Source organism: Agrilus planipennis, unplaced genomic scaffold (genome assembly GCF_000699045.2).
Source record: "Agrilus planipennis isolate EAB-ADULT unplaced genomic scaffold, Apla_2.0 scaffold4, whole genome shotgun sequence".
NCBI classification, from domain to species: Eukaryota; Metazoa; Arthropoda; class Insecta; order Coleoptera; family Buprestidae; genus Agrilus; species Agrilus planipennis.
In genome coordinates, this window is record NW_020442463.1 from 1 (window position 1) to 13823 (window position 13823).

Below are 13823 nucleotides of genomic sequence, written 5' to 3' on the forward strand. Positions count from 1 at the left end.
TTACTCAAATCTTCAGCAGATTGTGCTTTTTACGTAATTTGATGTATATTTAGAAAAAATTTGACAGAACGAATGTTTAAAAATATATAAAAAGAACAATTTCTAACTGATAAAAATAAAATAATGTAAAGAATTATTTCTGAAATAGGGATTAATTAATTTGGACATATCACTATTCTCGTAGTAACCTTACATCAATAATTTAACTGTTATTATTATTAGAGAACTAACATACAGTTGATATATCTATTAGTCAATTTACTTCTTAATTAATCTTACCCACTACAGATTACCGGAAGTTAATGAGGAAATATTGTTGTTGCTGCCACTCCTATGCCAGGAATCGAATCCTGACTCCTGGATATACATGTATTAGTACTCTACCACAAGGAGGTAACAGCAGCAACAATTTACCCTCAATAATTTGAGATTATCTGAAGTAGGTAATGTTAATTTACTAATACATTCAATTAACGCTACAAAAATTCAAAGTATTTCATTTGATATTTGATCAAAAATTTTTTTTTTCATTCCTAAATTTTAACTTACCAATTTTGGTTTGGACGGCTCGAAATTTGGGTGTGAGACTTAGGGGGTGTGACATTCTAGGGGGGGAGGCTGTAGGAGTTTTGGGCGACAAAATTTAAGGGTTAAAAGTTACATATGGTGTCAGGCGTGGGCAAATTCGCAGTGAACTGCAGGTATGCTACTCTAACGTTTTTATTTATTTAGGTTGCCGTGAACCTTATTTTCGATTATTTCCAAAGTATCTGTGGAGGATCTCTTATTACCCAAAGATACGTGTTAACAGCTGCGCATTGTTTGTACGAAGGGTAAGGCATTTGCTCTATTGTTAACAACATTGTTCAATGCACTTTGCAGCATTTTTCTCTTCATTTCCTTATCAGAGTCATATCGTTGGAAGTATTACTGGGGAAGCATAACATTCGACAAAATGAAACTACCCAACAACGCATTCCAACCTCCAATTTCACAATGCATGAAGAGTTTAACAATGATACATTAGAGAACGATTTAGCCATGGTTTATCTTCCAACACCAGCTATTCTCAATCGTAACTACATTTTTTTTTACTTCAAATATTTACTGTGTCTAATAATTAACCATCAAGTTAAAGATATAAATTGATAAATAAATATTCATACTTGATATGGTAAAGAATTTGGTGCAGCTTCATTCCCTCCCACAATCCTTACATCATCAGAGGATGCAAACTGATGGAGTCCTGTTGGAATCTTAAACAAATCACCAGTTACGCGAACCTGTAAAAATCACAAAAAATTACTTCATAATTGATCTTAATTAATGTTGTATCATTGCTTTACTGTAACTAAAGAAAATGTAAAGAAAATTAAGACAATTTCTTTCATTTCTGCTCGTGATAGAGATACTGTACAGTTCTTAATAGATTCACATTTTATAAGGGAATTTTTAAAGTACCTGTGTTGATAAAGTTTAAACTACGTCAATATGATTAACGATATAGTTTTGAATCTTTTAAATAAATATATGTACGTAATAATAATTAATGCTGCTTTAAACATATTTCGTAAGCGTATTATAAGGAACATTTAGTTGCTATAATCAACAAAAACAAACTATTTAAAATGATAGTTAGATAGATCTCCTGAAATATTAAATAAAAAAAACCTATATGTGTAATTATTGCAAAAAAGGAAATGGATTATTTCTTTCAAAATCTTCGTAATACAATTTATTAGAAATAAGAATAGATGGAGTAGATCATTAGCTACAACGTTATCATTTGTTGTTTTAAATTGCAATATTAGTAGAAAACAACCTTTTGTTTGTAAAGTATTGATATTCTTTGAGGTAATTAATACCCCTGACATATTATTATCGTTAGGTACATATATTAGCAAAAATAAAACAAATTAAACTAGAATTCATGCTGTCTATTCAACGTTATCATCATCAAAGAAGACAATAACTTGAAGTGTTGATTTTTTGAATCATACGATAACATTTAGAATAAATTTTTGATAATTTTTTTTCCGGGGCTTTTTTTCCGGCGGCTTTTTTTTTCCAGATTCCATCAAGTATATTATATAAAATTGTGACCTTGCGACTTTTATTTAATTCAATTTTATTCATAATCACTAAGCAGATCAAAGCTAGATTGATCACAGTAAATCTATTTCCTAATTGTTTATGATAAATAAAGCTACCAACAATTTTAAAAAGTTGCCTAGATTACTTTTACAAAACATCTTCCTATTAAGGTCTGGAAAGTTTCATCGAAATTGATATAGCCCTGTCGAATTGTATAGATAGACAGACGAAAGTGTCAATCGATACACGTGCCGCCTAAGATGCTCCGCTAAATCCAAGATAACGATAAATTGATTTTCGGGGAAATCGATTAAATAATAGCTATTGTAGCTTAGGAAATGGTCTACAAAAAAACGTGATACAAATTCGTTTTTTCGTAATACTAATGATTATTGAGAAACTTAATTTAAAAAGATTAACGTTTATCATGCATTGTTTTTGACATCACATTTCAGGTAGAGCAATAAACAAATTATCAATCTTCGTTTATTTGAAAAATTAGAATTAGCAACTTTTNGTCTTGTTTATTCAGAATTAAAAGCAAAACAAAAGTTCTAGCATGCAGAGGAAGAAAAAGTAGGAAAAGAGCGAATATAAAGGTAGGAGACAAAAAATTAGAACAAATAGCTAATTTTAGGTATCTAGGCAGTCAGATAAGTCAGGACAGAAGGAGTAGTAGGGATATAAAGCAGAGGATAGCTCAGGGTCGAGTCGCCGTCAATAAAAAGAAGTCACTTCTATGCTCGCGAACGGTTAATTTAGAAATTCGAAAAAGATTGTTAAAGGTGTATGTTTGGAAGGCGGCGCTGTACGGGTGTGAAACATGGACGGTGGTCGCTGCGGAAAGAAAGAGGAAAAGAAGAAAAGGTTAGAAGCGTTCGAAATGTGGTGTCACAGACGAATGAATAGGATACCGTGAATAGAAAAGGTTAGAAATGAAGAGGTATACGAAAGAATAGGAGAACAGAGGACTCTATGGAAGTCAATAAGAAATAGGCAAGATACGTTGGTAGGACATCTTCTTAAACATTACGGTCTAACCAGAGACATCGTAGAGGCAGAAGTAGGAGTTAGGAGGGGTAGAGGTAGATCTAGATTAGATTACTGTCAGCAAATAGTTAAAGATGAGGGATGTTCTAGTTTTAGGAGAATCCGAAGATTAGCTAAGGATAGGAAAGAGTGGTGGTGCGTGCCCAACCAGTCTTAGGACTGACAACTTTATGATGATGATTTAGAATTGTTTTGTTTTGCCAATACCTATTTAATACTTACATAATAATTTGGCATTGGATAGTAAGAAGTGTTATTTAATAAAACATACAATTAAATATAAAAATGTTTTTAATACGATAAATAAAATAGTCGCTCAGGTTGACAGGTTGATTTCTCCTCAAGTCTCTTGTCGCAGAACAGTAGAGAAACTAACTGTAGTTTAATGATAAAGTATTAGGAAGTCTGAAAAGGAGGAGTCAATTGTTAGAAAGAAAAATAAGGGAGGATCTAGAAGCGATTAAACTTAGGTAGGGAGCCAACCAGAAGGTAGTGAAATCTGGAATAATTTGACTTACAAAAACAGCGAATGGTCATAGACCCAAAAGTACCACAATAACCCATAACAAACATGTAATTAGAAGTAAAAAGAATATTAACGTCATGCGGTTAGCAACTGAAACTTATATGTTATTAGGGATTATTGGAAAGCACAGGTTTTTAGTTAAGTATAGAAATGTGAACAAAAGAAATTGCTTTGGAGTATAGAACAGTAACAATAGAACAAAAAGTAGGAATGGTGTTGTAAGGATGTGCATATTTACGAGTAGCCATAATTGACAAATTTATCTGAGTGTATTCGAAAGGATTATTTACACAACTAAACATATATACATCAACATAAAATTTAACATTACACGAACACAGAAATATACAAAATTAAATCAAAATATAATCAAAGATAATATCGCCACAATGGTAATGCTTGGAGAAGTGAAATAGAAATGGCTTCGACATGTTCAGCTCCGTGTTGACATACCTACAGTAGTATTATTTTATTCGTTCCATCATTTTTGGTTTAAGTCAAATAAGAATGCACTTTGTTTACCTTTATTGTAACCACACAGAGAAGATTCAGTGAAACGAAACTTAAGGTCTTGGATAAATGATCTACATCCATGAGACGTTCTCCATCAGGTCACCTGATGGACAGGATAAAATAATTATACTATTTAAATCCGAGATAGGGATAGATATACAGGGCCAAAAAATTACTATGCTTAGATTTAATTTAATGAAATCAGTTCTGTATGAAAATAAGTAAAAGTAAAACTAAAATACTGGTATGCAATGGAAGAAAAAGTAGGGAGAGAGCGAATTCAAAGATAGGAGACGAAAAATTAGAAGAAGTGGCTAATTTTAGATATCTAAGAAGTCAGATAAGTCAGGACGGAAGGAGTAGTAGAAATATAAATCAGAGGATAGCGCAAGGTCGTGTCGCCTTTAATAAAAAGATGTCACTTCTATACTCGCGAACGGTCAATTTAGAATTTCGAAAAAGGTTGTTAAGGTGTATGTTTAAATGATATTTAAATCCGGTGATTTGACTTTGAGTCTTTTTAATTCTATTTTGCACAGAGTACGTTCGCCCGATTGCACTGCCCAGTAGAGCTGACGCTTCGAATAGTTTTGTGGGATACGAAGCTATAGCAAGTGGTTGGGGATACGATTCTGATAATGCTACCGCTGTCAGTAACGTGTTGCGATATGTGAATGTTTCTATTATAGCAAACGATGTTTGTAATATTACGTTCGCTGAGTACATCACAGACTCAGTTATTTGTTCAGGAGGAACGGGTAAGAAAGGACTTTGCTATGGAGATTCAGGCGGACCTCTTGTCGTCAATGGAAAATTGGTAAATACACACAGGGTTTTTCAAACTGAGTGGCACGTTAGCATTTTAGAGAAACTGCGCATGTTAGAGATTTGAAAATTTTAAAGTAAGGGATCTCGAGGATGCCCTTTTAGTTAAAATATTTGAAATATTTTCAAATTTCGGCCACTTCCAGTTTATGTCGGAAGTTAATTCCAACTTTGTTATTTTGAATCGAATTATATATATTTTATGAAATACGAAATTTTAAGTTAAAAAGTAAAAAAACATAACTACTACAGAAAATGATAGTGTTGCAATTTTTTTCAGTTGTAGTAATTTGAAAATTTTAAAGTAAGGGATCTCGAGGATGCCCNATACAACTTCAATTTCTTCTATCAACATGCTCTTCTTGTTTATTTAATTTCTTGCTTAATTTCAGGCTTAGAAAATTTAATTTCTGTTATTAATTGCATTAAAGGTGTACCTATAGGATTTCCACAATGCATGCGTATATCTTCTTTATGTTTAGGGCTTTCTTTTAAAGCTTGCAGTTTCCGCTTGACGGCATTTGTCACATTTATAAGTTCCTGTTTAATTTTCTGATTCGTTGCAAGGTTGTCAGAAATGCTCCACATCAGTTTGCTGGTCTACAGTAAATTTTTGCGGACGCAGAGGCGGATGTGGATGTGAAAGCGAAAGTGTAATGATTTTAGGTGACTCTTTAATGCTGTGGTCGGGCGCCCTTTTCGCGAATATTTTGTTACAAATTTTGCATTTAGGACCTGCATCGTTAATACTAAAGATAATCACAAATGGATATTGGTTTTGACTTCAAAATTGCACTTTGAACTTAAAATTTACACCACTGAGCAAACACTACACAAAATAAATGACACTATAAGCGTATTAGTATTTTCGAAATGAAATTATTAGGCGAAATAAGTTAGGAAGAACTGAAAGTCCTGGACGTTTCTAAATCAAANCAAACCAGTGGTGATCAAACTATTTTACAGTTCTTGGCCTTCCCTGTAGTGCTGATATGCAAGAAAGATGGTTCTAAGAGATTCTAGGTGAACTACAGGAAGCGGAACGATGTAACACACTAGACAATCAAGCTGGAGCTAAGTGGTTCTCTACTTTAAAAGTTGATATTGACAAGTGGATGTGCATCCGCAATATAACTACACATTGAACCATCCCATGATGCCTTTTGGATTATGCAATAAACTAATTACATTTGAAAGACTCATGAACACTGTTTTATAAGGACTAATCTGGAAAATCTGTTTGGTTAATTTAGCGACATTTTTAGATTAGCAAGAAACTTCAACGACCACCTTCGAAATGTGACTGAAGTTTTCAAGAAATTGACAGCCGCAAACATGAGGTTAAGTGCCAAGAAATGTATCCTGTGTACAAGAGAAATGAAATACCTAGACCATGTCAACGAAAGAATTATGACCGTCCATGACAAACGGATGCCGTACGAATTGGCCACACACAAAGGATACTCCCGAACTTAGAAGTTTTCTCGTTCTTTGTTGATATAGACCAACGACTACACTGACTTACAGAAGAGGAAATTTCATTACAATGGACATTCGAAGATTACACTCTTTGGAGTTCCAATCATGACATACACACAGTTCAACGAACCCGTTATCGTTGATGCCGACCCTAATAATGTGTAAAAGAAAGGAAAGGGATAGGTCTTCGAGTACTTTTGTGAAACACTCTTAAATCAAGAACGAAATTATTGTTTGACCCGCCGAGAGCTACCGGCTGTACTTAAAACATTCAAACATTGTCTCAAGCACCTGTGCGGACGGAATTACTTACTTCAATTCAAAAACTCAGAAGGACAAATTACACGATAATTACAACGCCTTCAGGAATACAAGATAAACATTAACCCAAGAATGATATCCTCAAGACCATCTTGGGCAGATGTCGGCCACCTAAACCATACAACGAAAAGTTATTAGGCCCAGTGGAATTCCCTTGCCTTGGAACATGAAATTTTGAAGAGAATGAAGGAGAGCCCAGAGAAATCTTAGTAACAATCCATGACGAAAAACATTGACATTTCGGAGTTACGAATACTCTAAAGAAGGTACGTCAGAAATTCTATTGGTTACAAAGTAAAAGTGACATGGAAGACTATTGCAAGAAATGCTCAACATGCACCGTTATTAGGGGAGCTACGACGAGAATTCCTGGACGAATGCAGCAGTACAACGTAGGATCGTCATTTTAGAGGAAAGGGCCATTTCCAATGACAGACTCTGATATATCTTAGTCATCATGGATGATTGTAGCTAATGACCCAAACTATATCGAATGCCGAATCAGGAAATCGTTTCCAGAAAGCTTGTCAGTACCTTGATTAGCTGATATAGAGTTCGACTAGAATTCTATTCCAACCAGGTACGCCGAGTGAACTTTGTTCAAGAAGGTCATTGAATTAGTGTACATTGCAAAGACGTGGACTACGCTTTACATCCACGGTCTAATGAGATGGTTGAACGATTTACCGTTACTCTGGAGACCAACTTTAGAGGTTTCGTTAACGACGGGGCCAACACATACCGCTATTCTTTTTAGCTTATAGATTCGCCATCCATTAGACAACTGGAAGAACAACGACCAGCATTTTATTTGAGAAAGAACTGAAACTGTCAGTGGCCATGATGTTTAGTCGCTCTCAAGATTCTTTAGTTTCTACGGACGAATACGTGTGCAAACTTCAAAAACGGCTGCTGGGCGTACGAAGTTGCGATTTGAAAGTGGCCGCACAAAAATCAGATAAGATCGCCGAGAACCAATTCTGCTGAGTTTAATGAGGGCTACAAAGTATGGGTATATAATCAATCAAGACGGAAGGGACGTTGCCCGAAATTACAAGCCTGGGATGGTCCTTACACCGTTACTCAACGCATCAACGATTCGAATTCAGAAGGAAACTCGGGCAATAATGAAAATCGTCCATCTTATCATCATCATACCATGTCGAAGTGTAGTTTAAATAGTACTGCATACTGTCAGCAGTCAACAAAGTAGTAATTTAATTAACTGTTATCGCAATGGGGTCTAAATATTATTATGTATAGTAACATGGTAGTAAACTGTTGATAATTGCTATATTAGTTGTTCCACAACCGTCGCTGCTTATATTTTTCATCGATGTAGCTACTTAGTTGTTATCGCAAATTCTTTATACGAGGGTGGATTGATAAGTTTCCGGCCTAACCAAGAGATGACGCCACTAGGCCTACCTTGAGGTGACATTCTATAGTACCATCCTTGGATAGCTTGTAGCTATAGTTTCAGCNTGAAGACGCACTCAGAAAGAGATGAGAAAGACACGACAAGTTGGTGGCATACTTAATAGATTTCGCAATTCTTTACCAAACAAGTTTTAAAACTTTTGGATAAAAAATTTTAGAATAGTATTTCCCTCGATCTTTAGTTTGAGGGTTGTTTTACTTTATGTTATTGGTGTAAGAATGTAAAAATGACTTAAGGTTGCAATACAGTTATTATTACCAACATGTAATTGTTGGCAATAGGCATTGCAATGCGGGTGATTATGTTAATGGGCTACTATTTTACTGTATTATTTCTTATATATCATGGTTTACATATACACATACATATACATATACATATATAGAAAGATAAGTATTGATTGAATAGTTTAAGAAATAACAACATCACTGTTTGCTGCAATCCATTTTAGAAATGATGTTACCCTTGAATAGACGCTTGGATCGCCAGAGTCACAAGTTTTAAAACTCCCAAACGAAACTACACCAACCTGTAACAGACACACAACAATTAACTCTGTATTGGAATCTCAATGGCACATTTACAACTGAGAGTGGCAATGAAGTAAAGCCTCCTTTTAAGGACCAACACCATCGTTCGACCTGATGTGGTACCGTAAGTGACCTTAAATAGTTTAGTATTAATGGTCGACATAGCAGATGATGTCATCGTTGGATTGAACCTTCTTCAAGAACATGGATTCTTAACACTTCTACAATACGTATCAATGGACAAGTGATAGTGATGTCAAACCCCAAGACTTAGAGAAAGATCGAGTACTACCTAATCACTCCGAAAGTACTGTAACAGTCAGAAAATAAACGACGACATTGGCCGATTGGTGGGGGTAGTCGAGTCGGATAATTCAGACTTGGCACAGAAAGCACTATTGGTAGGACGTAAGAAGTGGAACTTCATCGATACCTGTTAGGAGAGTCAATTTGAAAAACTTCGAACAGAAGATCTACAAAGGCACAGAGTTAGGTGTATTTGAACCAGTATCTGAAATCCACCACTGTAACTAGAAAGAAAAACCTGAGACGAAACCGACATCACTTCCTGCAACTTTAACAGTACTGAGAAGCGGCCAAGTAATAATCTCAACAAACACCAACTCACGCAATTAGAAGAACTTCTTAGACATTTTACACATGTTTTTGCCCTATCGGGACAAGACTTTGGTAAAACCAACTCAACTTACGACTGCATGAACAATGGAACACCAAGGCTCATCAAACAACCATCTAGAAGAGTTCCTTGGACGAAGTAAGAGCAAGTCAATAACCTTATAAATGACATGCACAAACCAGTGGTGATCAAACTATCTTACAGTTCTTGGCCTTCCCTGTAGTGCTGATATGCAAGAAAGTTGGTTCTAAAAGATTCTAGGTGGACTACAGGAAGCGGAACGATGTAACACACTAGACAATCAAGCTGGAGCTAAGTGGTTCTCTACTTTAAAAGTTGATATTGACAAGTGGATGTGCATCCGCAATATAACTACACATTGAACCATCCCATGATGCCTTTTGGATTATGCAATAAACTAATTACATTTGAAAGACTCATGAACACTGTTTTATAAGGACTAATCTGGAAAATCTGTTTGGTTAATTTAGCGACATTTTTAGATTAGCAAGAAACTTCAACGACCACCTTCGAAATGTGACTGAAGTTTTCAAGAAATTGACAGCCGCAAACATGAGGTTAAGTGCCAAGAAATGTATCCTGTGTACAAGAGAAATGAAATACCTAGACCATGTCAACGAAAGAATTATGACCGTCCATGACAAACGGATGCCGTACGAATTGGCCACACACAAAGGATACTCCCGAACTTAGAAGTTTTCTCGTTCTTTGTTGATATAGACCAACGACTACACTGACTTACAGAAGAGGAAATTTCATTACAATGGACATTCGAAGATTACACTCTTTGGAGTTCCAATCATGACATACACACAGTTCAACGAACCCGTTATCGTTGATGCCGACCCTAATAATGTGTAAAAGAAAGGAAAGGGATAGGTCTTCGAGTACTTTTGTGAAACACTCTTAAATCAAGAACGAAATTATTGTTTGACCCGCCGAGAGCTACCGGCTGTACTTAAAACATTCAAACATTGTCTCAAGCACCTGTGCGGACGGAATTACTTACTTCAATTCAAAAACTCAGAAGGACAAATTACACGATAATTACAACGCCTTCAGGAATACAAGATAAACATTAACCCAAGAATGATATCCTCAAGACCATCTTGGGCAGATGTCGGCCACCTAAACCATACAACGAAAAGTTATTAGGCCCAGTGGAATTCCCTTGCCTTGGAACATGAAATTTTGAAGAGAATGAAGGAGAGCCCAGAGAAATCTTAGTAACAATCCATGACGAAAAACATTGACATTTCGGAGTTACGAATACTCTAAAGAAGGTACGTCAGAAATTCTATTGGTTACAAAGTAAAAGTGACATGGAAGACTATTGCAAGAAATGCTCAACATGCACCGTTAGTAGGGGAGCTACGACGAGAATTCCTGGACGAATGCAGCAGTACAACGTAGGATCGTCATTTTAGAGGAAAGGGCCATTTCCAATGACAGACTCTGATATATCTTAGTCATCATGGATGATTGTAGCTAATGACCCAAACTATATCGAATGCCGAATCAGGAAATCGTTTCCAGAAAGCTTGTCAGTACCTTGATTAGCTGATATAGAGTTCGACTAGAATTCTATTCCAACCAGGTACGCCGAGTGAACTTTGTTCAAGAAGGTCATTGAATTAGTGTACATTGCAAAGACGTGGACTACGCTTTACATCCACGGTCTAATGAGATGGTTGAACGATTTACCGTTACTCTGGAGACCAACTTTAGAGGTTTCGTTAACGACGGGGCCAACACATACCGCTATTCTTTTTAGCTTATAGATTCGCCATCCATTAGACAACTGGAAGAACAACGGCCAGCATTTTATTTGAGAAAGAACTGAAACTGTCAGTGGCCATGATGTTTAGTCGCTCTCAAGATTCTTTAGTTTCTACGGACGAATACGTGTGCAAACTTCAAAAACGGCTGCTGGGCGTACGAAAGTGCGATTTGAAAGTGGCCGCACAAAAATCAGATAAGATCGCCGAGAACCAATTCTGCTGAGTTTAATGAGGGCTACAAAGTATGGGTATATAATCAATCAAGACGGAAGGGACGTTGCCCGAAATTACAAGCCTGGGATGGTCCTTACACCGTTACTCAACGCATCAACGATTCGAATTCAGAAGGAACCTCGGGCAATAATGAAAATCGTCCATCTTATCATCATCATACCATGTCGAAGTGTAGTTTAAATAGTACTGCATACTGTCAGCAGTCAACAAAGTAGTAATTTAATTAACTGTTATCGCAATGGGGTCTAAATATTATTATGTATAGTAACATGGTAGTAAACTGTTGATAATTGCTATATTAGTTGTTCCACAACCGTTGCTGCTTATATTTTTCATCGATGTAGCTACTTAGTTGTTATCGCAAATTCTTTATATATTGAAGGCACAGAGTTAGGTGTATTTGAACCAGTATCTGAAATCCACCACTGTAACTAGAAAGAAAAACCTGAGACGAAACCGACATCACTTCCTGCAACTTTAACAGTACTGAGAAGCGGCCAAGTAATAATCTCAACAAACACCAACTCACGCAATTAGAAGAACTTCTTAGACATTTTACACATGTTTTTGCCCTATCGGGACAAGACTTTGGTAAAACCAACTCAACTTACGACTGCATGAACAATGGAACACCAAGGCTCATCAAACAACCATCTAGAAGAGTTCCTTGGACGAAGTAAGAGCAAGTCAATAANGCATAACATTCGACAAAATGAAACTACCCAACAACGCATTCCAACCTCCAATTTCACAATGCATGAAGAGTTTAACAATGATACATTAGAGAACGATTTAGCCATGGTTTATCTTCCAACACCAGCTATTCTCAATCGTAACTACATTTCCTTTACTTCAAATATTCACTATGTCTAATAATTAATCACCAAACATATTAAAATACTAATAATTATTGTTCTTTTTTGTGTTTGTTACAGGTAGGTGTATCTTCATTTATAGGTTATAATACCTGTGAAGCTGGCGATCCAAGCGTCTTTACAAGGGTAACATCATTTTTAGACTGGATTGCAGCACACAGTGATGCTGTTATTTCATAAACATTCCCTAAATGATTGATTTGTGCACTGAAGCAAATATTACAAATAAACATTAAAGAATTGAATTATTGAATCGACATTTATCTTTCCTAACCCGTTCATTAAAAGTTTTTAAACTTAAGGTATCAGTAAAGATTTGAAAATGCGGCAAATAACTTAAAAACTGACACACTTTCTAATCAAAATATTTACAGCGTATTATTCAGTTAATTTTGAAAATGCCGTGATTAAATAATAGCTACTCTAGCTTAGGAGCATGATAAAAATTCGTTTTTTTTTTTCGTAATACTAGTGATTATTGAGAAACTTAATTTGAAAGATTAACGTTTACCATGCATTCATCTTGACATCACATTTCAGGTAGAAGAATAAACAAATTATCAATCTTCGTTTATTTGAAAAATTAGAATTAACACCTTTTTATTTTATTTCGTATATGATTTATTTTTATTATTAGGACTTTCCTCCTTTAAAATTCTTTTATTGTAATAACAAATATGGAAAGAAGGAGAAGAAAAACCTCATTATTTGAAAGATGAAGGAGTAAAGAGAAAAAACCACCTACAATTAACTGCAAGATTCAGATTGGGAAGCGAAAATAGAGCGTCAAGGTATTGGGAGGAAGAAGAAAAGAAATTATGCAGATTATGTAAAAAGGAGCCAGAGACGCTTGAACATATTTTTGAGCGATGTGGGGAAACGGGAAGTTCTGCAAAAAGCTGGAAAGCTCAACTGGAAGGAGTGAACAACATGAAAAGGATGAGAGAAATCTTATGGAAGAGAAAAATAGCAGGAGAAGAAAAATAATAAAAATTGTACTTGGTATATATAAAACATATTTTTGCACCTTGTATATATAAAACATAATGTTTTTAATAAAGCTATCTATCTACCTATCTAATAACAAAAATTGTTAAAAAATTAATTGGTTATTTGTTGATTTTTACTACTACTAATTTTCTCTCTCTTTTCTCTATTTTAGTTAATTTGAAAAGGGCTGTTTAAAGTATGGCAGAAAAGTTGTTTGTTGTTGCTATTTTCGTTTGTTAATAAATTGTGACATTATGGCAGTTAATTCACTGTCATTTGCTTCTTTTATTTTCAATAGATGGTGTTCGCAGGCGAAAGGTATCGTCACACATTACAATACACAGATTCAGTACCAACGGGTTTCCGCATCTTTATATCATATTAACGTTGAATCTGATCCTTACGAGGGCATTTATCGTGAACCGCCCTTTTCGTTTTCTTCTAGTTATGCCATCAGGCTGTGGTTGATTACAATTGTGTACAGTTTTCCCTTCCGTGTAGTAAAA

General features: G+C 35.4%; 1 protein-coding gene across 1 annotated transcript; it reads left to right on the forward strand.

Annotated features, from left to right (window-relative positions):
* Positions 1–732: 732 nt before the first annotated feature.
* LOC108736850 (brachyurin-like) lies at positions 733–12580 on the forward strand (the record flags this gene model as incomplete). The annotated part of the gene is made up of 4 exons (XM_018469436.1): positions 733–833; positions 909–1075; positions 4723–5000; positions 12388–12580. Coding segments are annotated over 4 exons (666 nt in total), but the record flags the coding sequence as incomplete, so codon positions are not given.
* Between the last annotated feature and the right edge of the window lie 1243 nt (positions 12581–13823).